The sequence below is a fragment of the Cystoisospora suis genome (genome assembly GCF_002600585.1).
Source record: "Cystoisospora suis strain Wien I chromosome Unknown contig_262, whole genome shotgun sequence".
NCBI lineage: Eukaryota > Apicomplexa > Conoidasida > Eucoccidiorida > Sarcocystidae > Cystoisospora > Cystoisospora suis.
The window spans coordinates 3,129-25,864 of NW_027153064.1; the positions used below are offsets into that span (position 1 = coordinate 3,129).

Genomic DNA, 22,736 nt, shown 5'->3' on the forward strand with positions numbered 1-22,736 from the left:
GGATGCTCGGGCTCGGGCCCACATTGCAGGAGTCACGTGGCTACATCCGGAGTGCGAACTTCCAACAGTTATGGCGGCTACTGAGCAGGATAAGCGCTGGGCTCGGAAGTTCGCTAGTATGACAGGAGACCTTGGAGTCCTTAGTGGCACCGATTTAGATGTGATTGCCCTGACATACATGCTCCAGAGACGCACCGGAAGAGTAGAGAAACTCCGCACGAAGCCTTTGGAGCCCACTGTTGTCCGGGAGACCTCCGCACCGACAGAGACGTGGGATAGTGGCTGGTGGGGCTGTAGCAAGAGTTCAGGGAGCGACAGAGACACCTCCGAAGGGAAGGGAGAAACCGGGGATGGCACAGTTTCCGATTCGAGTGCCGAAGACCAAGATGACTCAAGCTTTGCTGGCGCTGCAGAAGACAAAGCAAGTATGTTAACTGAAGGTGAGAAGGAACGAGAGGAGCAAGACAGACGGCATGAGAAACGGGAGTGCACCGGAGTCGCTGAAAGAGACGGCATCAGCGCGGAGGAAACAACAGAGTTTCCAAGTGGGAAAGACAAGGCGCCTCCGGCTGATGAAGGCTCGGTAGCCGTGCCTGCTGGCAGCATTGTTGACATGGGGGTAGCTGAGACTCGGGAGATTGTAGACGTTGTCGGTGATGACGATGACAGAGAGGGTGTGTGGATTACAAGTGAAAACCTCTCGAGGTTCAAGCGGGAAGTGGAGGGAGTTTCTGCCGGAAGGAAGGAAGAAGCGCTTGTTGCATGCATGACCACGGATTACTCAGTTCAAAACGTCTTGCTTCAGATGGGCCTCGATGTCGTTACTATTGACGGGCTCGCCGTCCGATCTGTCAAGTCTTGGGCTCTCATATGCCGGTATGTCTACACACTCTGCGCTTTCCTGAATCTTTTCTGTGCTCTGTCATGTTTGACAGTGTACACAGTGGACTCACAACGAGCAGGGGAGCTCCCTCATTCTGCGAGCCTGTACGTGGCCCGTGTGGATAAGAGAGGTTTCAGGTGCAATTATATACGCGGTCTCTAGAGGGTGGTGCGTGTATCTGTTCGGGCTCGACTATCGTAGATGTGTACCTGCATGAAACTCGTGAGAAATTCTCGACGTGTATTTGCATCCCTGCCTGACGGCTCTACTCAAACCCCTGTACACATAGCCCAGCCCTGAGGCGCATACTGTGTACGTGGATGGGCTCTTGTCCCGGTCGCTTTCTGTCGCTGGCTACTCTACTTTTTTTCATACGAAAGAACAAGTCACGTCCGGGTAGCGGTCTACATGCAGATTCTCTGTCAGTGGCTAGGCCTGTCAACCCATTGCACGAGGGCCGGCGTTCGCGGTGGGACCTCGACGTAGGGTATCTCGTGTTCTGTCTCTTAGAGGTAAATGTAGAACACATCTGCACGGGGAGCTGAATCAGTTTTGCTGGTCTGCACGTTCTGACCTGAGCCTTTTTTCTTTGACGAGGCTGTTCCGCGGGGTCGGTCTCTTTGTTTGGTGGTCTCAGGGCCTGCCACTTTGTGAGCCGGGAGGTGACTCGTCTTTTCTGTGAGAAGTGCGGCCAGCACGCCGTCGATCGAGTCCCTGTGACCCTCACTGATGATGGTCTTGTTGTACATGACAACAGGAAGAAGAAGTCGACTAGAGGGAACATTCACTCTCTTCCGAAGCCTCGGGGCGGGAGGCATGAGGTAAGCGTGGGTGATTCGAGGAGCACCGTGAAACGGGTTGGTTTCAGGGTATATATGACCAAACTTTGGTGGACTGCCGTCTCCGCCAAGAACGTCTTCGGATTTTACCGGGAACCTCCATTTCAGGAAGGCAGCGGCGGAAGGGTGGGGAAAGGATGCATTCGGAAACCTGCTGGGTCACCTGGTTTCATGTCGCTCGCCATGTATATCTACTATGTCCGTTGTGCGGTCGGGTCCTCAGCCGGAGATGCCACCCCCTGCATATCGGCGACTAACGCTAGAGAAAGAGCCTCAGTTCCTTGTGATAGTAGAACTGCGGAGTAATCGTTTTGCACCTAAACCTCATCGCAAAGCGGATTAGCCTGTTCGTGCACCAGCGGGCCTGCCATCCTCGCTGTGCATGCGTCGGCGCTGCCCGAAGCATATGCCCGGGGGTCAGGTACGGTTTGCGCGCAGGTTGTATTGCGTTCTCGAGAGTCCCCAAGTATATCACGGAGGAGCAGAAGCAGGTTTTCGGCTTGAAGAAGGTGGACGTGCCTGATGCACGTGCAGTTCCACTTGCGCTGTGTAATACCCGACTTGCCTTTTCCTTTTTTTCACTGGGTTTCCAGCAAGAGACCCACTTCCGACAGCGTTCAGAGAACAGGCGGAGATCAGCTTCTCTTTCTTCTTTTTATCGATTTGCGTTTTTTGTTTCTGACAGAAACAGTTGATTCTGGCGGAAGATCAGCTTATGCTGGGGGGTAGAGATCGGATGCTTCGACACCAGCAACGTCTCTGGGAAAAAGAGAACTCGGCTCACAACCCATTCAGCGACGTAAGAGGAGCGCTCGGCCAGATGCACTTCAGGACATCGCTCATATGTTACCGCTGTTGTGCCTGTATTGTAGGCTGCGAGACCCAGCGTTCGTGCGTTGCCTGTGGAACCGTTGTATGAGCAGAATCTGTGCAGAGCTGGACGAGCTTCCCAGGTGCCGCCCTTCGTGGAGTGTTTCTGGTTGTAGTGCTCGCTGGCTATGTGCATGCAGTTTCCAGGAGTGATACCGAGCCAGGACGGATTAGCAGGTTTCTGTGGATTCGTTTGCACGGCGGCACCACGTGGCAGTTCTCCAGTCGACAGCCCCTTCAGGTCACTCAAATCGAAGCACTCAGTTTGGTTCATCCGGCATTCCGTGCTACATCTAGCCGTGCACGTAGTATGTGCCCACGCCCGTTGTCTGTGGCAAGCACTACACGATAGGGTACTTTGTTTCCTTTGCGTTGTTTTGTGCGGCGCTCCTCTCCCCTGAAGCTCTGCGAACGATTTACATGCTTTTACTGTGTACGCAGGACTGTGTCTTCGATGCGGCGTCATCCTGGCATGTGCGCGCCCGGACACGAACAGGAAAGCTGGTGGCGGGGACACACGCACCGAGGGTGGTGGTAGGCCTTGGTCCAGGAAACCCGAACAGCAACCGCTGGGTGAAGAGCCATGCTCGGAGCAAGAGGAAATAAGCAGGACAGCACTGCTTACCGCAGGCGACGCGGTTCTCCAAACTAATTTCTACATTCTTCGTTGAAAAGCCCAGTCCGGCACGTCGTGGGATTCCGACTTCTTGGGCTTCCAGTCATACAGGGCTCTGCTCTTGCCGCACGTCGGTGGTGATACAGAGGGGGTACGCCAGGGTGGTTGTGAGGGGGTTCCACGCTAGAAAGCAGTCGCTTTTCCGTTAAAGCGGCACCCGTGCAACATGGTTCCGGTTCCTCATTGACCCGGACCGTGATTTTTTTCATGATAATTGTGCTTTTGCAGCACCTGTTTTTTCTAAGCCAGCTGCGTCGGTGTCCTGTGAGTTGGTAGCAAGCCCCGTTCCCCAGCTTCCTCAAGCGTCGCACCTCGGCGCTTCAAGAACGGTTGTCTCGGCGATATACATCATGCGTCCCGTGTCGCGCGGTAGGTTGGCACAGCTGAGAGGGATCGAGACGACATTTTGAGTACAGAATCTGAATGCGTTTTTCTCTGTGAACGTCTTGTCGGTTAGTGAAGAGACAGTTTCTCTTCGAACCGAGCTTCCGTCGTAGTGCGTAACACCGACTGGCTTCCGAAGCCGCCGGCGCTTTAGTCCATAACGAAGGGGAGGTCTCCAGGGTCCCTCAACCGGGACAGGAGCTGTACGAGTGGTGGCTAGAGTACAGAGAGCAATGGAAGTGATCAAGCGTGGTGTCAGGCTTGTGGGGCTGTGGTAGCGAGTCTGCTGCGTTGCTAGTCGCCTCCCACTTGGAGAGTTGTGTTCACTGGTGGTCCTCCCGCACAATAGATGGAAGGCGCTGGTTATTTTTCCTGCGACTGCGTTGTCTAGCCGGGCTGCGTGTTTGGTACCTTTTTAGAGCGAGTACACGCGAGTCTGCGCCAGCTTGGTTAAACGTGACTGTTCTATTGTTCGCGGTGAGTGCCCCCCGTATGAAGATATTGTCTAAAAAGTGTCCCTGTGACTGCACTTAGTATTGAGGCCGCCTAAATAGACAGAGTCTGTGTGTAACACCTGAACCAGGGAGAATACGCTTTAGCATGTCGGACTATCAGACTGAATGTTGATACAATCAACCAACATCTGGATCCACAGGATCACAGCTTTCCTGTGTCTGGATCCTAGAAAAACTTCACTAAGTTTCCAGCGTTTCCAAAGCTCCTGGGACAGGAGGGGTTCCACTTCACGTGCTAGGCGTGAAGCGCAGTGGCTCGGACATACAAGATGTTTGCTCTGTAAGCACAGCTCTGCGTGTTTGAAAGATGTATATGTGCTAAGAGAATCAATAAAAACAAGAAAACTAGCTGCACGTAGGACACCTAAACCTTCAGTGACGCAGTCAGTGGATTGTTGGTATTCGCGGTCGTACTAGCGCGTACAGGCGGATACGTTGTCCAATGCGTACCACCTCCAAACGCGGAGGCTACACTCTGAAGAACGGAGATCGAAGCCGAAGGTCCTAGGCACCTAGTATTGAGGTAGTTCGACGAAAGTGACGCCTGGAGCTCGCAAGAAGTTGCCGTATTGTCTTAGCAGGCATGAACATGGTCATTGCCGGACAATGTATCGTAATAACATTGCACGTAGAGGTCCTTTCTGTACACAGAAGTCAGGTACAACGATTAAACTGTTCGACTGAGATGATGTAATACATCACGGTACTCGAAACACGGAATATTCGGATCCGACAGCTTGATACGAGCTGACACTTGCTTGCTCACTCCTCCTAAATTCAGCGGGGTGCGCGTCATCACCTAGCGGCACAGAACTGTAAACAAAGGACTTCGGAACCTGAACCGAGGGACCAAGCGGGAGGCAGGCCTTGAGCATGCGAAAACACGTTTCTCAGTATGCTGCGACGTCAAGCTTATTCAATACTCTTTAAGGGTGAGGTCATTCTGCTAAACGGAGCACTACTGATCATACTTCTTGCTACAAGGGAGACACTCTATCTGGATGTAGCCTTATTGAAGCTGTTGTACCAGGAGTAGTGGCCGTGACAGGATTATTCATAAACTTCATCTGAGGGGCATGCAACACGGAGAGGAGCTCCAGATCTCGATGGGGGGGGTTTCCCCCCCTAATGCTAGCTGCATTGTTAGATTGCTAGGGTCAACCATGGTACTGCCTGCTTCATGTGCCCCTTCTAGCAACTCAAGCAAAAGAATCTAAATAGATGCGCAGGTAAAAACTGATCCTTTTGGCCATGCCGCCGCTTCCGCTGGGAGTTGGATTAGTTCGTGAGTCGATTGTACCGTGTTTCTCCGTCGATGCTCGGGTACTTGACTTCTTGCATGCAAGCGACTCGAGATCCCATATCTGGCTCGGAAGACATGGGACATGGGCGCAGCCCTCTTCGTCCGCCCTTGAACGTAAACCAACAAATTATTCTCAACCTCCAGCTGTCGGCACACGCCTCTTTCCGGCGCTCCAGAAACTGTTTCGCTCTGTCTCTCACTGCGAAGAAAGACATTTTCTTCCGTCCGTGTGCGGGTCCCGGTCGCTGCGAAACTCTATAAAGCGGCCTGAGTTGTGGCCACTGGAGAACTAGCCAGCATCCGTTTTACGTGACCCGATCCTTGTTCTTCTCGGTCCCGTTACGTTGGTATACAAAAACACTTCCCAGAGATGGCTGCATCCGGTATGACTCCTTCATTTTCTCGCCCGGGGTCACCTTCTGAGGATCTATCTTCTCCTGTCTGCTCCCTGGTGTCTTTTTGTTCCCAGCTGGCGCATCTTTCTATCCCCCCAGCTAGGGCCAGGCCTCTTCTAGAGGCATATGTTTCTCAGTTAGCTACGACCGGCACGGTTACAACAAGGACAGGTGGCCTCCCACACGACAATGCTGGTCCCGGGTCAACTTCGAGCACGCCTCCGGCAGCTCGTTTGTTTGTCTCTACAGAACACTGCAAAGCAAGTTTGTGTTCTCAGCTTTCTATATTTCTTCGTGATACGGCACACAAGCTCAGCACCTGTCGCACGGGTACTGCAACTAGACATACAGCACCGACGTCGGCAGAGTGTTCATGCGGGTCGTTACTCCACTCGGAAGGCTGTCCACGTTCTCGCGCCACGGCCTGTCTAGATCTGCCCGTCCTTATTCAGTTGCTTGAGGCCATGAAGTCTCTCCTCGAATCGTTCCTCTGCTGTGCGTTTGTTCTTCAGTCTAGTATCCCGGGGTCTCCTGCAGGCGAGATGCCCTCCGTTCTACATGTCTCTCCTTCTTCTCCGTCTCCGTCTTTTTCCACTGCTTCATCCACTCCGTGCCAGCGGATTCGTGGCTATCTTTCTTCCGCCTCGGCGCCTGACCGATTTCCGGGTGGCCGGTCTTCATTGTCCTGTTCTTTAGCCTGCGAGGCGTGTCTTTCTCTATGGCTTTTGGTAAGCTCCCTTTCATCAGAAAGCTCGTCCTCAACGAGAATTAGCAAGGCAGAGAAGAAAGCTAAGAGAGCAGAAAAGCAGACGCAGAAAAGCACCAAACGGGGAGGCCCTAAAGACTTCAGAAACGGCTCTTGCCCGGCAAAACAACATGCGAGCCTAGAGCTTTCTTTCAACGAGGAGGTTCACGAAGTGGAAGAGGCACAAAGGGCGGACTGGGGGGCGTCGAAGCCCAGCGATCAAGATCGTCATACGGCACTGAGGAGTGCGACAGAAGCTCTTGTGACTGGTTTATTTCTTTGTTCGTTTCCTCATTGCTCGTCTACCTACCAGCCTGGTGATTGCCATTCGCAGGCCAGTTCTTCCCGGTGCTTTCTCAACAAGAAAGCGACACGTAAGAGTGTGATTGCCACCTGTGACGTTTCCGTGGGGTCACATTGGGTTTTACATGAGTTTCTGGTCGCTGTAGACCGCCGTAGGTCTGGAACAGAGAAGGAAGAACTGGGCTTACAGGACGCAGAAGAGCGGGAGAAGACTGCCGCCTCCCTTACCCGTCCTCTCTTAGCCCAGGGGGCAGGGTCGTTTGAAACGAGAGCTGACATAGGAAGAAAAGAGAATCTCTTCAAAGATACGAAGGCGGACCCAGAACACACAGCCTTGGATGTCCACGCTGCTGTTGTTCTCCTGGACTGCTGGCTTACTGTCCTTTGGCAGCGAAATGAAAAGGTGAGGACTTCTTTCGACCGTTTGCAGAAGAGCTTCTCTAGTTGCCACGGCAGGAGTTTCACGGTTGCCCAGTAGGAACACGTTTGTGCTCCTGAGGTGTTACAGGCTCCTACATAAATGGGAATGCTGCATTGTAAGTTTGTCCGTGACACACATCGGGTTCTGCAAGTGCTTCTTACCTGGGGCGAGACTGCAGTACAACCTCTGCTCCAGCTCGCGTATTACGCATCGATACTGTCCGGTCCTGTGGTCTGAAAGTGTGTTTATCCTACAACGTAAATGTCTTGAGAAAGCTTTTTGGCACATGCGGGCCCCCGTGTGGTCTTTGGTGAAGAGTCGGTTGACATTTGTGGACGGCCAGCTGTAGGTTCCTCTTGTGTCCGAGGGTGAATCTGTACTCATGAGTTTCTACACTAAGGCGCGTTGTGTGGCCGCAGCGGACAGACAACAAATGTTTTCCAATAGCTAGAGTTTCTCCTCTTCCGGTTACTGTGGGGTAAATCGGGTCTGTGTAGTCAACCTAAACGCAAGCGCCTGCCGTCATAACTGCAACAGGCGTCGCGCAGGAGCCACCTCGAACGGTCCACACGCAACGGCAGCGTCTGTTCTTCCACTGTGCCTTCTTGTTGTCTGGACCACTTCGGCGGGACACAGTCCCTAGCAGTGGCAGTTTTTCAGAGGGTTACCCGTGTCTTCTGCGAGTGGGCTGAATGCCATAAGAGAAGACTAGGACATCTCACGAAGGTGCTGTAGTATTCTCTTTTTTGGTTTCTTTGTCCTTCATATGTCATGAGCCGCTTGGCTTGTCGCGCGCGTTGTTGTCTTGTGGATAGGAGGTGGCTTCTTCTGCTTGGTTCATGCTTTTCAGGACGAGCTCTGCAAGCTCTCCCTTCACCTTCTTCCAGTCCTTCACGAACTGTGCACGCTGCCGACCTTCCAGGCTCATCGACAGTGTTTGTACGGCCTCGTCCTTCCTCACGTCGTGCGTCGCGGTCTCCCCTCCCATCGAGCGCATCTCTTTCTTCTTTCCGTGATTTCCACCATACTGGATGATCCCAAGGAGGCGCTCACCGGGGAACGTACGGAGCACTCAACTTCACAAGAGGTCGTCAGCGGACGCACTCCATGCCGTCCTTTCTCGGTCCAAAGTGACGCTTTCCGGACGAAATCCGACGCTCTTCTACACCGAGCAGATGCATATGATTTGGCAGTGCGCTTCCCCGATCTCGTTTTTGCCTTTTCCGCACGCGATAGTCCCAGTCTGGTGGCAGCCCACTATAGCAGGAGAGATGCAGAACCCGATAGCATGGGCTCGTCAGTTGGTGAAACGCCATCAGAAAAGACAGTCCCTTCCCAACCGGGGAAAGTGTTTGAGGGCAGAGATTCCGAAGGTCCGGATGTCGTCACAGAAGGCCACGCCGCGACAGAACCGGAACAGGAGTGGCACGTTGTGGAGAACCAGGAACCAGCAGTGGAAGACAGGAGATGGGTGTGGTTATTGTCAGGTTTGGTGGACGCGTTGCCTGTGACGCGTAAAAGAGCGCGGCACTTGCTGAAGTGGGTCCAGCAGCAGGTGCAACAACCGCTGCTCACACAGCTGCTAATGAGGAGCGCTACAAGTCGCAAGTGCCGCGGTGTAAAGAAAACGGGAGAGGCGGGAAGAGGGATGGATGGTGCAAGCGACGTATCGGCGAGTGAAGCCAACTGCAGACTGTCTCACTTTGCGGAAGAACTTCGTACGTCGGGGCTGTCTCCCACAGATCAGGAGACGGGCTGGCGCTGCTTTATGCAGTTGCTGGAGGCTTTAGAGGACTTTTCGCAGCACCTAGTCAAGCAGCAGTGGCAACACATGCGTAGACTCTGCGTACTCGCTTCCAAAGTCGCGCTTCAGTCCGTTGAAGTAGAAAGTCCCTCGCAGGGACAAGGGCAAACACTCGACGTTTTTCGCGACGGCGGGGACAGAGGCAAAGCACACCCAGAGGAAGTGGGAGACGGGTCCTCGTCGAATACTGACTGGGCACTGCTCCGAAAGGCAAGGCTTTCCGGTGTGAACAGAAGCTCGTTTTTGATTTTGCAACCGCTCTGGGTGGAAATCATTCTTCAGCGGATTTTAACACATGACAACGGCCTACTGACGCGATCACTGCTCCTTGCATTTTTGTCTATGTGTGTCGACGATGCACGGGGAAGTACCGTCTTGCAGTGCTTTCTCTCAGCTGGCGGCAAACATCTGCGCGAGCCTGAAGGCACGAAGCAGGGCAGCAGCGTCCGGTCACCTTCGGTTAACTGCGGAGCCCCCGCAGCGACTACGGTTGTGACTGCTTGGAACGGGCGCGAGAACTTGGCTGCCGAAGCTGCGTACGCGGCTGCTGTTGTCTCGTGTGAAGGTGCGAAGGGACAGGAAGAAAAACGGGGGCCGCCACTGTTGTTGTGTTTGAGGTGGCAGTTTTTCCTATCCACCCTTCTTCCGAAGCTCTCTTCCTCCTGTCTTTACTCTCGGAGCAGCGATAGCCACTTTGTCGAGAGTCTTGTCCGTGAATTCGTGCGAGCATCTATTGTCCTTCAGTACGTAGTCAGGGCCTCCTACGATGGCTGTCGGGTTGGCGGAAGGAGCTTTGATCCGGGCACAAGCCTGCACTTCAACTTTCCAGTGGTCGATGGAAAACTAATTGCAAAAGGCAAGTCAGGCCGCGAAGAATTCCAGGCCTTCCCATTGTTCGGTGAAGGGGCTCCTGCAACCTCCGGCCAGTACGCGCTCCTTAAAGACGACTCCGGGGCGTCCGCATCCTTCTCGCCCTTCGGCTTGGACGAAGAAGAGGACATCCGACATTTTTTTGTTGCGTTATCCCCCCAGTCACTTGAAGCAGCTGCAGAGGCAAGTGTTGGAGATTTCGTGTCAGCTGCGAGTGCGTGTAACCTGACGTACACGCCTTTCAGGGTGTGGTTTGATGCCCTGAATTCCCTTGACACTTTGGGAAACCCGGTACAGCCGATCGGCGTCACGGCGGAGCAGAACCCGAGCAATTCTTCCTGTCTAGCTTTTGCCTCTTTGGGGACAGATAAGCCTCCCCGGGCAGATGTTGCGCCAAGCGACTCCGCAAGCCGAAACCACTTTGCACTGGCTCGGGGTTTGTCGAGGCGTTCTGCCCCGGACCTCGTGAAACTGCTGCTTCAGCTTTTACAGCACATGCCGGCACCTCTGAGAGGGAGGCTGCTACGGCAGCTGCTGCGCACTGTCGTAACACATGCTCAGCCCGGCGCCCTCAGCGCTCTTGACGTGGCACTGCTGTTAGCAGATTGCCAGGCTGGCTTGACAGAACCGCTACTTGTAGTAGAGGCAGAGGAAGCAGTAGCGGGTGGAAGCTCGCACCTGAACGGACAGGAGAAAAAGGAGAAACCCGGACACGACTCTGAGCGTTCTTCCTTACGTTGCGCTTCCAGGGGATGGCGGACACTCGGGCTCCAGTTGCTTCTTGCGCTGTTTCCTGAACCGACAGCCTTCAAACGGATTTTTATAGGACTCTTCCGAGTTCTACTCGAAGACGAAGTTCAGTCCAGCGGCGAAACGGGAGCCCTGGAAGACGAGCTGCTGTGCCTTCGGGAGCATAAGAGTGCACTCAGTGAGAAGGTGGCGACGGGCTGGCTGAGGGCTGCGGAGTTGTCCCGGGTTCTGGAGCCCTACTCGCTGATGAAAGTACGTTTTGCCCTGTGCTGTTACAGCGTAGCGAGGGAGTTCCAGTTTGGTGCTTTTTTCGATAGCTGTGTGAATCTTTCGCACATCCTCTATCGTCGCTACCGGGCTTCACCGCAGCAAGAGAATCGCATCGAAGAGCGTGGCCAAGGCACCAGGGTGCAGAACTTCTACGGCTTCTGAGATTGCTTGGGATCCCCTCGGTCATGTGGTACAAGCTGCAAGCTCTGCCCGGAGACCTTGGATTTGTTGTGATTCTCTCTGCGCGTTCAGGAAGCGTCCGAGCTTCTTCTTGCTCCGCAGGTTCTTCGCGTCTATTCACGCCCCCTGTTGGAGCCGCTGGCGGTCCGGTCAAAGCTTGCGGCTCTTGCTGCCTTTCTGCGGTCGTGCTGCGCCAGTTCTCCATCCAGTCTGCATCCAGGCTTCGACCGACAGCTTCCGGTAGGGCAACGACTCTTCCTGTCCAGACGCCACGTTGATGGCCTTGCAGAGCACTGCTGGCGCCTGTTGGAACATCACTTGCTTTCTCGTAAGGACTCGTACACGGTGTCGGCTTATGCGTTGGGGGCTTCAATCAGTACCCACGACCCTCTCCGAATTCAGTCAGTGCTACGACTTGGATTTGTCTGAGAGCTACAGCTCCCGTGTGCGAGCGTTACTTCGCTTGCAGGCAGTCTGGATCTCGAGCGGATATCTAATTTGTCGTGGACGCTTATCATGCTTCTCGCCGCCATTCTCTCGTCCCGAATACTGATGTGAGGAGGACTTTTGCTGTCTCTTGTCGCCCTTTCTTATCAGCTTCTGGCTGGCGAAGTTACAAACTACGTCCTTGCACACATAGACAGCTTCCGGAGACATGCTACCTCAGCAGCCGCGAAGGGCGAAAGTAGAGTGCTGCTGGACGCGCCGAACAGTGCTTTCAGGTAAGGGCGTCGAGCACCAACAACTTTGCTTGACTCACAACGCCCCGACCCAGAATCCTTTGACGCCTGTTATGCAATCATTTTTATGCGAGTCAGCGCAGGAGTGTACCGGTTAGGGTGTGCTTTTGTATCCCAGAGCTCCGTTCGTCTGCTCTTTCCTCGTCAGTCTTAAGCGTTGAGCAGCAACGCGCCTCTCGCAACTGGCGCTCAGTGCCGTAGTTCGCCTTGCTCGTGAACGTGAAGTTTCCGCGGGCTGACAAACTCTGCTGTCAGATTTCTTTCGGCATCTCTCGCAGCCTACCGGAGCAGACGATTCAGATGATCCGCATGCGGGAGAGAGGGTCTGTCTGCTCCCAGTGCTTGCCCGCGTTGGTCGTATAGTTTGTTTGACGTACCACAGCGGACTTGTTCTTTTCTTGCGTCTCATCAGTGCACAGCTTTCTTTTGTATCTGTACCCTCCGTGGCTGCTTGGACTTCGTGACACTGGATTCGTACTCCTTGGACGCCTACGCAAAATTTCGTCTGTCGCGCCCAGTTGAGCGTCTGGATCTGCTCAAAGGTAGTAGTGAATTTCAGGCATACATTCGGTGGAATATATCTCCCCGTAGACAGGGCCGGCGAGCGTTTCATTGTGGTTCTGTGCGCTCATTTGATCTCCCGCAGCGCTGAGGCTCTCTGCGCCAATCTGTCAGCGTATACCTCCTGCCTGCGGTCCTTCTGCCTTTTGTTGAAGTCTGGTGGCGGGGTGAATTGCACGGCTGTTCTGATAAACCGTTGCGAAGAAATAGTCCAGGCATGGGGAGTCCAGCCATCGTTGCAGACGCATCCAAGTAAGTTACCGAGAGCTGAAATCATCTTCCCGACACTTCAGCAGTATGTAGCTTCAGTGAGCGTCTATTGTCGGACACGGTGCATCTTCGGATTCGTGGCTTGTGTTCCGAGGGCTGCTACTCCAGGCCTTCGCTACCAACCTGTGGCCCTAACATCCTGCAGACTTCGCCCGTGTTTTGAGTTTTGCTACGGGCTGTGAGTGAAGGACAGCTGCCACTTTTTTCCGAAACAGGCGGGCTATTTTCGTGGGGGATGCAAGTCGCTCCATCAGTTTCCTTGTCCGCAATTTTCAACCGCTACACTCTTTTTGTCGGGCATTCAGGCCAAGTCCTCCTTGTTGCTGCTGCGTTATGTCTCCTTTCGGCGGCGGTCCCGCGTTCTTACCAACGCAAGACAGCTCAGGCAGACTGCAGACTGCCGGTGAGCGCTGGTTCTGGTACGGACATGGCCGCCGTAAGTGCACGGTCGTGGCGGCTTTTCCTTGGTGCTTTTCTTTGCTCGATCAACCGAGCCGTAGTCGCCAAACAGCAGCTCGAATCTCCCGGCGTGGTTGACAGACTTAGCGCGGCGACGACCGTAGAGGCTTTACCGGAGGAAGGAAAGCTGTCCCACACCTCGGCAGGAGCGAGAGGTTCGTCACGAAGCTGGACAGTGGGAAGGGAAATCTGCTGCACAGTAGAAGATGCTGTTTGCTTGCCTCGTTCTGTTCGATAGCAATTTCGACGGTTCAGGGGGCAGATATCGACCCCTTTGGTGTCACCGCTGATGCCGTGTCTCCTATGTGGAGCACATGGACTACGCCGCTCGGCGTGTCGACCGGAAAACTGTGGAGACCTTGTAGATTCGCGTGTAGTCGGGTGTCTCGAACCCGAAGTCTCCACGTTCCAGAGGGTTGAGAAAAACATCTCTGGCTAAGCAAGGGAGTCTTCCGCAGGTAGGCTCACTCCCGCAAGCCTTCTACTAATTATCATTCAGCAATCTTGTGTCTGCGACTTGTAGTTCTCGGCTTTGTATTCCAGTTTCTAGGGTTGTCCCACTTTCTCCGAGGTTTTTTCCACAATAGTGGGACAGAAGGCTTGCGTTGCGGATGTCTTTTTTTTGCAGCTGCTTCCCGGTCGAATCCTCCGCAGCTTGCCGCTCTATCGGTTTCATCTCTGTCACCCGTAGCGGTGCCGGTGCTCTTGCATCCGCCAGACGGAAGCGATATTGATGAGGATGTCTGCGCGTTTTCGTCCTTGTTTACAGTTACGGAGTCGGGGTCTTTTTCCGCGTGGCCGTCGATTGTCGCAACGTTTCACAGGGCGAGGGTAGCGTTGATGGACGCAGTCTGCAGATCGTCTCCAACGTTTCTTCGCACTGCAGTACACAGCGAAATGCGGTTCCAGAGCGGCTTCCAGGAGACAGAAACCCAACCGCTCGCACAGGTCTTTACTATGGGACCAGACCGTGTGGTGTCTCCGGTCACAAGATCAGAGCCTCGCGGCAGTTCAGCACAACAAAAGGCTCTTTTTGGAGACTTGTGTAACCTGCCCCCTCAGCTGTTCGCAAGTCTCGAAGCACGCGCTCTGGACCTTGAGCGCAGTGATCCTGAAAGTTACTCTTTGATTTCGTCGCGAGTGTTTCCTGCGGTGTCAGCGTGTGGAGTTGTCGCCTTAGGGCTTTTGGCAGAAGCAGGGAACAGTCACCCTAGTGCGGTGGCAGGCCTTTATCGTGTCATTCGGCAATTCAGCCTGCCTGTTCTGCTGCTGCCTCGGTTACTGGTTTTCCGTAGCGAGGACGTCGTTTTCTCTGAAAGGGTCACTACCGCACATGACGCGCCTCCGCGGCGCGGCCCTCCGGTTCTGGGAAATCGTGACCCAGGTTTCTCAATCGAAATGAAGGTCCATCAGGACCGTAGTGACGGCGGCGTCTACGAGTTGTTAACAGACTTCACAGAACAAAGCATGAGCATCATTGTCGACAGAGGAGAAACGTCGCTTCCGCTCGACGCTATACGAGAGGTGTGCTGCGCCATGACCGACCCACTGATGCTTGAAGCTGAGGCGCTTTACGGTCGACTGTTAGGACATCGCACCTCCCCCGAGAGCCAGGAGAAAGACAATACGCCGAACCCGGATCTCGGCGCAAGTCGTGGTCTGTTTGTGTACGACTTCGTGAAGTCTTTGCTCCATTTGGGTCGGTCCCATCTTGCCGTGTCCCGGTCCATTGTTAGTAAGTCACTCCTAAGTCAGCGCACATGTTTCCGCGAGCGTCGAAAATGTGAAGCAGGGTTCGGTTTGTGGCAGTGTTTAGAGCAGTGAGCTCGCTCTGACGGAGAAAGCAACTCTGCCACGTGCACCCCGCACTTCTGCCATTCCAGGAAAGACAACCTGAGGACTTGTCTTTCTACAGTAGGGTTTTCGTTGCTGGGGTCGTGTGGGCTGCCGAAGAGCGTTTCGGCACCACTATTTGTGAACGATGTTTCTTCATACCATTCCTGTAGGCGCATTTGCAATGTCTGCAACTCGCGTGGGGCTTGCGTTTTCGAACACTAAAGGTTCCAGCGTGCAAAGAATTGCGGGTTGTTCGTGAAGACAAAAGCGCGTTTGGACCAGCTGTAGAAATAATGAAAGAGATAAGTCTTGTTATCTTTAGGGCTTTCACCGGCCCAAGTGCGCGCTTGTCTGGCAGTCGCGTTCATGCACCGGAAGCGACATTTTGCGAGCAATCGGTTCTTTTCTGGGTTGGCCTTCAGTTCCTCTTCTATCATCAATTTTGCTCACGGGCATCAATCGAGAGAGCCTTCTTTCTGACTGGCAACTTCCTGCAGTGACGGATCGGGGCGGCCTGCAAGGCGTTCACATGTCCTTCTGCGCCGCAGGTTCGGGTCGCCCTCTACCCCAGGCGTATATCGAGCTGCTGACAGAAATTTTGTTGCACCGGGAATACGTTCTTCTCGACGGCGCGTCTGCTACAGCAGGGGACGTCTTCGGACAGAACTCGAGGTGGTTCAAGCAGACGAAAGTTTCTCCATCCTTGTCCGAGGTTACGTGCTTCGGTTCATCTGAGCCCGCTGCTCTCTTTCGTGTGGAAACCTCTGCCCCGGGCCGCCCTCAATCGTTTTTCCCGATGGTGCTGCCGGCTCAAGTCGCCCAGTTTCGACAGACCCCTGCTTTTGTCCGGCTGTTCACTCTGTCATTTTTTCACACCCTCGGCTGTCTGTGCATGCAGACTTCCACATTTGAATATATGGAGACCGAAGTAGACCTATGCTGCAGACCAAATGCGGCTGCCGTACAACCGCAAACACCCGCCCAAGCCTGGGCAAGCACCTTGCTTTCAAGAGTCTACGTTTGCCTGCTGGAAGTGGCTACCTCATCGGGCTGTCAACCCGGGAATGGAGAGCTCCCTCCGTCGACTGGTCCCCTTGCTGACGAAGCGGAAACAGGGGACGGCGCAGCACCTAGCACTTCAGCAGAGATTAAAACATCAGAAGGCCGAGCTTCGCTACATCATCTTCCAATGCCGAACTCCTGCCAGCACCGGATGTCGTTGAGAGCGTGGCAGGCTCTCGCCGCATTTTCTGTTTTCTTGCCCTGCCTCTCGCCTGACATCTGGACTCATGTGCGTCTCCGGCTGTGGTCCGCGTTTGCCGCACCTCAGCTTGCCGATGTGCGTCACTTCCTTGATCTCGTGGCTGTACAAGTCCTGTGCCTATCGCCTAGCGACAGTGCTCCTGCTCTAGTTAAGGTGCTAAAATCCTTCAACGCGCCTACTCAGACTCTCATTAGCGCTCTTTCTGTCGCTGGGTTTCTTCTTCTCAACCCGGACAGCGTGAAAAGAAAGTACGGGCACAGCGAGCAGGCCTTTGGCCGTGTTTGCCAAGACCTGCTGGCCGCTGTTGTACCCTACCTGACGTCAAACGCCGCGTACTGCCGCGGAGTTGCTCAGTATGTAGTATTCGAGTACCTTAGAAGGCAGGAGCGAACGGGGAGTGCACTTCTCATCGGTTACTCGGACAGCAGCGTACAAGTGCACGGCCGAAGCAAGGACAACTCGGCTGGTTACTCTGTCCCGTTGAGCCATCCGCCTGTGACTTCATCTCGTGGACGACAGGACTGTTCCGAGGAGATCGGCCTCGCACTTCTCCGGGGACTATACACTCACCTACTGGAGGCAAAGGAGTGCCACAAGATGCGCACGAAATGCGGAGAAGTTTTCCGACTCTGGCAACCAAACCTCATGGCATCTCTGGGAGCTTTCTTGCCTGCGGTACCGGATAGCGAAGAAACTGGTCTTGGAAGCGCCTGCCAAGGTGAGCAAAGAGGAACGTAGGGACCGTTTCACGAGGGTAGTCACGTGCCGAAGGCCGCGACTACCGTCTAAGAAAGGTGTCATTTTTCAGGTGAGGTTTCTGCGTTCATAGGGCGCCCCTGGCTCGCAGCCTGTCAGGTCACTCCTCGCACGCGCAGTCACTTGCTTCGCAGCCCTAGCGCTTCGTGCAAGAATCGCAGTCCACTGCGTGTACGTTAGGCTTGCTGAGTACTTTGCTTGGAATCTTCTGTGGAAAATGGTCAGCTCATAGTGGTTGTTAAGTGAGCGAGAAACGCGAACTCTTTGAACCGACTGTATGGCTCGGCACGCGGAAGGGGGGGGGACACTCCTGCTTCTTTAACGACTGGCCGTCCTTTTTATCTGACACTCTCCAGCCTTCGGGGCAGTAGTAAAGGCAGCTCGGATCTGCACGCCGTTCTCTGTAGGTACCTCCGTTGCGGCTTCGCTCTATGTCCCCTCCGGCAACTCTCCGGAGTGCCGTGCCGCTACGGGCCAGGTTGCCTTGACTGTCGCGAAGACTGTTCTGGAAGACTTCGATTTGCGACCTTCGTGGTCTCTGGCGGTGGCATTGAAGGATGTCATCAAGGAAGAGATGGCAATGACGTACCACGGGAGGCACCGTCAGCTCGAGGAAGACGATCCGGCACTAACGCTGCAGCAAGGGCATCAGTCACACACATCGAGCGCGCCAGTCTCCAGCAACCAAGGCGCCCCAGTGTTGCAACAGCGGGATTCCACCGAGCTGCGGCAAGGCTGTGGTGAGGCAGAAATCACGCCAGAAGGGAGTACTTTCCCCAGAGCAAATTTGCCTACAGCTGCGGTCGGGGGTGATAACCTACAGTATTCTGGTGGCTTGCTGACGACTGAGAGCAAGGACCAGCCCTCGGCACCTGTTACCGTGGCAGGCAGAGTGGCCGCCACTGGAGAGGAAGCTCCGACCAATACGTGTCCACACGAAGACAAACCGGAAAACAAGTACAGTCTTGTGTGTCAGCGAAAATTCGTTCCAGAAGACAAGGATGTCCAGGGGGGACAGAAAGAGGTGAGCTAGTTGCTTCCTGGTTCCCTGCATGATCTTGCGTTTCATTTCTTGGGTAGTTTTGTTGTTTCTTTTTCCCGTGTCAGCGGCTTGACTTCCCAGAGTCAAGATACGTAGCCAGGGACTCCCAGCCCTGTTCCTCCCGTCACGCAGGCGTGGGGGAGAGTCGAAGTGTGCAGTGCGCTTGATTGCCGTGGCGTGAGAGTTTTTCGCCGCCGAGCCTGCACACACAGCTGGCAGGTCCTGCCCACTGGTCCGCACGACAGTTTTTCTCCGCGGCATAGTTTCGTACTGTCGAAGATTTATGTTCAAAAACATGACTAGAGAGACTTCGGAGGTACAACGTTGTACTGCGCTATTCGAGTGTGTACGAGTCTTTTCGCCCAAGGATCCCCCGTTGCCATTTTTGTCTGTTCTGATGATTTGCCCCGTTGTTGCGCCAGGAGGGACTGTCTCCGTGGCTCTATGTCAGCGGCGACCGGGAGACCCTGAGGCGTCATCTGCGACGGAGAGGCGATCTAGTCGTGGTCGCTTCTTTGATCGACAAAGTCCCAAACTTGGCGGGGCTTGCGCGCACGTGCGAAGTGTTCGATGCCAAGTACGTCGCAACACCCGGAGGCGGGTGCCAAGAGGTCGTACGGGCGGAGGGCATCTGTAGGCCGCGCGACTACTACACTGCTTCGTCTCGACTCTGCGGGCTCTATGCATTGTCGCGGCTTACATCTCCTCTGCAACTCTGGCACTTTTTTGGAGACCTCCGTCTCTATGAATCCCGTCATGAACGACTAGACGCAGACGTTCTGGCTTGCATACCGTCGGGCTTTTTATTTTTTTTTACCCTCCTTACCCAGCTCGCTGAAGCTGTGGAGCAGCTGCTGCGTGACGGCTCCGGGGGCTAGGTGGGTAACCGCCTCCGGATCAAGCGAGCGGGCGGTCCACTGAGGGCATCAAGCCTAACCACTAGTTCGCGCTCCGCTGCCAGAAGAAACAAGGTTTCGCGGCTTGGATTCGAATGCACCATCACTGTCTGTCTCCTGTCCTTTTCGCGCGTTCAGGAAACTGGTGATTCACAACCGAGACGTACTTACCGATCCGCAGTTCAACACTATCGGTGTCTCCGCCCATCAGTGGCTTCCCATAGAACAGGCATGTCACATGGTGATGCGGCTTTAGTATATGCCTTTGTAAAAGACTGATGTTAAACGAGCCCGTGGTAGGACGCCCCCACCTCGGCTGCCAAATGATGTGCTGCTGTCGTCTGTACAGCGCAGGTGTGACCCAGTTTGGTATTGCTGCCTTTTTTTAGCGTAGCAGGTTCACGTGGCGACGTTGCAGGCTGTTCAGGGGTGCGGCTAGCGACTGGCGTGTATGGGTTTCAATGGGCTGCTTCTCCCCGGGGCGTCAACAGCTTGCGATGTGCCCACACGCTGTTACATTACGTGGGAACTTGCGCCGCCAGCCGCGCACATCCCGCCCTGTGACCCTTGCTCTCTCCCCGACTGTTCGGCTGCTTCTGCCTCAGGTTTCTGTGGGCGCGCTCGCCTCCTATCTTCTGGATCTGAAGGAGGCTGGGTACAGAGTAGTGGGCGTTGAGCAAACGGGATCTTCACAAATGCTTCAGGATTTCCGTTTCACTCGCCGTACTGCTTTGGTCTTAGGAGCTGAGAAAGAAGGCCTGCCCGCCTCTCTCTTAGCACTGATGGATGACTGCGTCGAGATCCCACAGCTTGGATTGATTCGCTCCCTCAATGTTCATGTGACGGGTGCTATGGTTGTGTGGGAGTATACTAAGCAACAAGCACTCGCAGGCTGAGCGCGTACCCCGTATCCGACGACAGTTTTGAAGCGACTGGCGTTCACAAAGGCTCGGGGCGTTGCATCCGGAAAGGGGAGCCCACGTTAGGATTGCTGGGTGTGGGAGGAAGCCTGGGAAACCTCTACTCGCGGGAAGCACCTCCGACTCGGCCCGCGTACTCACAATGGCGGGACAAGAGACCGGGTCGCCCGCGGGTGAAGCTCTTTTGGTATCGAAAGACTACACAGCTGGCTCCTGCACTTGAATGCTTTTCGGTACCTTTTCTATCTCTCCTTCTTCACATACGTACGATTGCACTCAACAAACTGGTGTTCGTGCTTCTCCTTCTTTAAGTGTGCACAACTGCGGCCGGAAGACGTTGTTCGGCGACGTTCCGACCCCTTTGTACAATTGATGCCAGCCCCGTGTTGGCCACTTCGTTTTTGTCCGGGTCGAAGCAAGCTGGACTATCTTAAACAGTACTGGAACCAGCACCAAATCTGCGCAGGGACGGACAGGTGCACCTATGAAAAGCGATGGAAAGACTTCGGAACGTCGGAAAACCGGAGGCCAGATCTTCGTGACATACGAGGTCGTGAGAACGCTTAGAGCATCGCCAAAGAAGTGTGTGACTGCCTTGGAAAACTATACGACTTCAGTACACCGTACAGAGGTCTGTATCTTGCTAATGCTGATTTTGCACCACTCTTCTACTTCATGGTGCGCCGAGTCCCGCCGAACATGTCGGGGCTGGCAGCCCAAACCTGCTAGACGGGAAAACACATCTGTCAGAATCGTGGAAGAAACGCTAAACTGAGGTGTGTCTGCGTAGCACCTGTGTAGGCTCGCGGTACGCGCAGCCAAGGGGCCTACTGTGAGGCCGCAGCTGAGACTATCGCTTGAACAAAAGCGCAGCGGGCAGAGACCACCCAGAGAGAAGTTCGATGGCACCCAAGCACGCCTTTGGCGCACCATGAAGTAGAAGAGTGGTGCAAAACCAGCATTAGCAAGATACGGGCCTCTGTACGGTGTACTGAAGTCGTGTAGTTTTCCAAGGCAGTCACACACTTCTTTGGCGATGCTCCAAGCGTTCTCACGACCTCGTATGTCACGCAGGTCTGGCCTCCGGTTTTCCGACGTTCTCATTCGACCGCGGCAGGACACTTCACGAATGCAGGAGCGCCAGCGTAAGCTGGGCCAGTCTTGCCGCGACAAGGTGTACCTGGCTACGGGGTCCCACCAGCCGAAACTGTGGGACGTTTTTGTCCGAGGGCCTCAGTGAAAGACAGGGCGCTCGTGGGAGTTATTGTGGATGTGCTCTACACCGGGAGCCAGGACCGCGCGCCTGGTCCACCCGTGACGGATGTGCCCATACCCCGTCCCACGAGGTGCTTCGTGAATGCGGAGTCGTAGTCGGTGGACGTGTAAGTACGTTCTGCGGGCTTTCGCGACGGCACATTGCAGATGAAAAGCTGTAGCGCGTGTGTCGGGTACCTCATCTCAGGAACACGCAGAACCGACTTCGCCCGATGACACACGATGGTCGCCAGGAATGGTTTTCCGAAAACGGTCGGGAGGCAGGTGATTATGGCCAGGCTGAAAGAAGGCCCGATGGTGTTTGGGCGTGACTGCAATTTGATCGAATAGATCTTGTTTTCGCTTCGACCGCTGCCATGACCTGTACCCGCCTTGACAGGCACGGCACAAAGCGCCTCTAACGCCGTCGCATCTGTAGCTGTGCGGGGATGGCCTCGCCCTTTTGTACGACCCGACTAATCATCTGAAAGTGTGTGCGAAGCAGCCATGCCACTTCACAGGTGACGCTGTGCAGCGCTGCATCTTGAAGTAACGGGCTCAGCGACCGTTAGTTTTTCCTGGAGTCGCCCCGGTCGCCGTTCCTGTATTCAAACAAAGGTAATCTGTTTCGGTTTTTGCATCAACCTCGTCCTTACTCTGAATGCTAATGCAATTGCAGCTGCACTGTTGTGGTATGATTAATTGCCAAGGAACGGCGCACATAGGCAGCATGCTGCAGCATGGCCACCGGCTGCGGGCTACTCCTGATGCGACTGCCTGTGTTCCCAGCGCAGACCGCCCCCGAGGCGCTGCAGGATTCATGCCTACTACGGGGTTCTCACCCAAAGGTACACCTGTAAAGCGCCGAGCACAACTGTGGTTTAGAGCCAGGCTGTACCACGGGGTCCTAAGCAAGCTTGCAAGGAGCTCGCCGGTGGCACGGCGCGGAGCGCAGCCGGGGGAGGTATGGCCAGTCGTAAATGGTGCCGGCTGGCCCGGGGGTAGACCTCGACAGAGCCGCTCGTCCACAGCGGTTGAATGGAACGCGTGTCGTACTCATTCATGATGGCCTTCACAACAGCCGTCCGTCCTAGCAGGCTGTCTCCACGGCAACAACCACGGCTGATACCAATGCCCGGTCTCGAACTCGTCTCCGCTGTACTCCTGGAACCTGCTCTTTCAAACAGTGCAAATTCCCACTGACTACTGAGCCCTACCGAGGGAGTTGCACAGGTATGAGAAAGTGTGCACTGGGTTGATGCTGCGGCCTGGAAGGTCCGCCGTAGCCCTGGCGCACGTGTCCGAGCTCGTTGTCTCCTGAGAAAGTCAGCGCCGAATAAGTTCCTGAATTTCTCTGCTTGACATCCAGCACCACCTGTCCTTGCTTAGTGTCGGCAGCGCACGGGCTGTTCAAGCGTTGTTGGGTCTCTTAGCGGAGTGATCAGCACGACCCGTCGGTAGGGCTCTTCCGGTGACACCTGGCAGGTCACTCGGGCTTCGTTTCCACGGGGCGCTGCACGGGTCATCATG

General features: G+C 54.8%; 2 protein-coding genes across 2 annotated transcripts in view; both read left to right on the forward strand.

The window, feature by feature from the left end:
- The window catches only part of CSUI_000667 (nin one binding zn-ribbon family protein), a 4,882-nt gene extending 1,212 nt beyond the window's left edge, over nucleotides 1–3,670 (forward strand). The window contains exons 1-4 of the mRNA XM_068060898.1: nucleotides 1–876; nucleotides 1,521–1,704; nucleotides 2,408–2,521; nucleotides 3,034–3,670. The exon at nucleotides 1–876 is cut by the window's left edge and continues 1,212 nt beyond it. Coding sequence (XP_067927117.1) covers nucleotides 71–876; nucleotides 1,521–1,704; nucleotides 2,408–2,521; nucleotides 3,034–3,198 — 1,269 coding nt within the window. The 5' untranslated portion in view covers nucleotides 1–70 and the 3' untranslated portion in view covers nucleotides 3,199–3,670. The remainder of the gene's footprint in view (nucleotides 877–1,520; nucleotides 1,705–2,407; nucleotides 2,522–3,033) is intronic.
- A 1,946-nt stretch (nucleotides 3,671–5,616) lies between these two features.
- On the forward strand, nucleotides 5,617–22,670 carry CSUI_000668 (rna family protein). The gene is made up of 12 exons (XM_068060899.1): nucleotides 5,617–7,316; nucleotides 8,185–11,010; nucleotides 11,281–11,448; nucleotides 11,806–11,930; nucleotides 12,595–12,761; nucleotides 13,085–13,393; nucleotides 13,810–14,973; nucleotides 15,497–17,056; nucleotides 17,502–18,118; nucleotides 18,559–18,713; nucleotides 19,171–19,273; nucleotides 19,638–22,670. The coding sequence occupies exons 1-12, from the start codon at nucleotides 5,841–5,843 to the stop codon at nucleotides 19,926–19,928; spliced, it is 8,961 nt and encodes a 2,986-aa protein (XP_067927118.1). The 5' UTR covers nucleotides 5,617–5,840; the 3' UTR covers nucleotides 19,929–22,670.
- The last annotated feature ends 66 nt before the right edge of the window (nucleotides 22,671–22,736 follow it).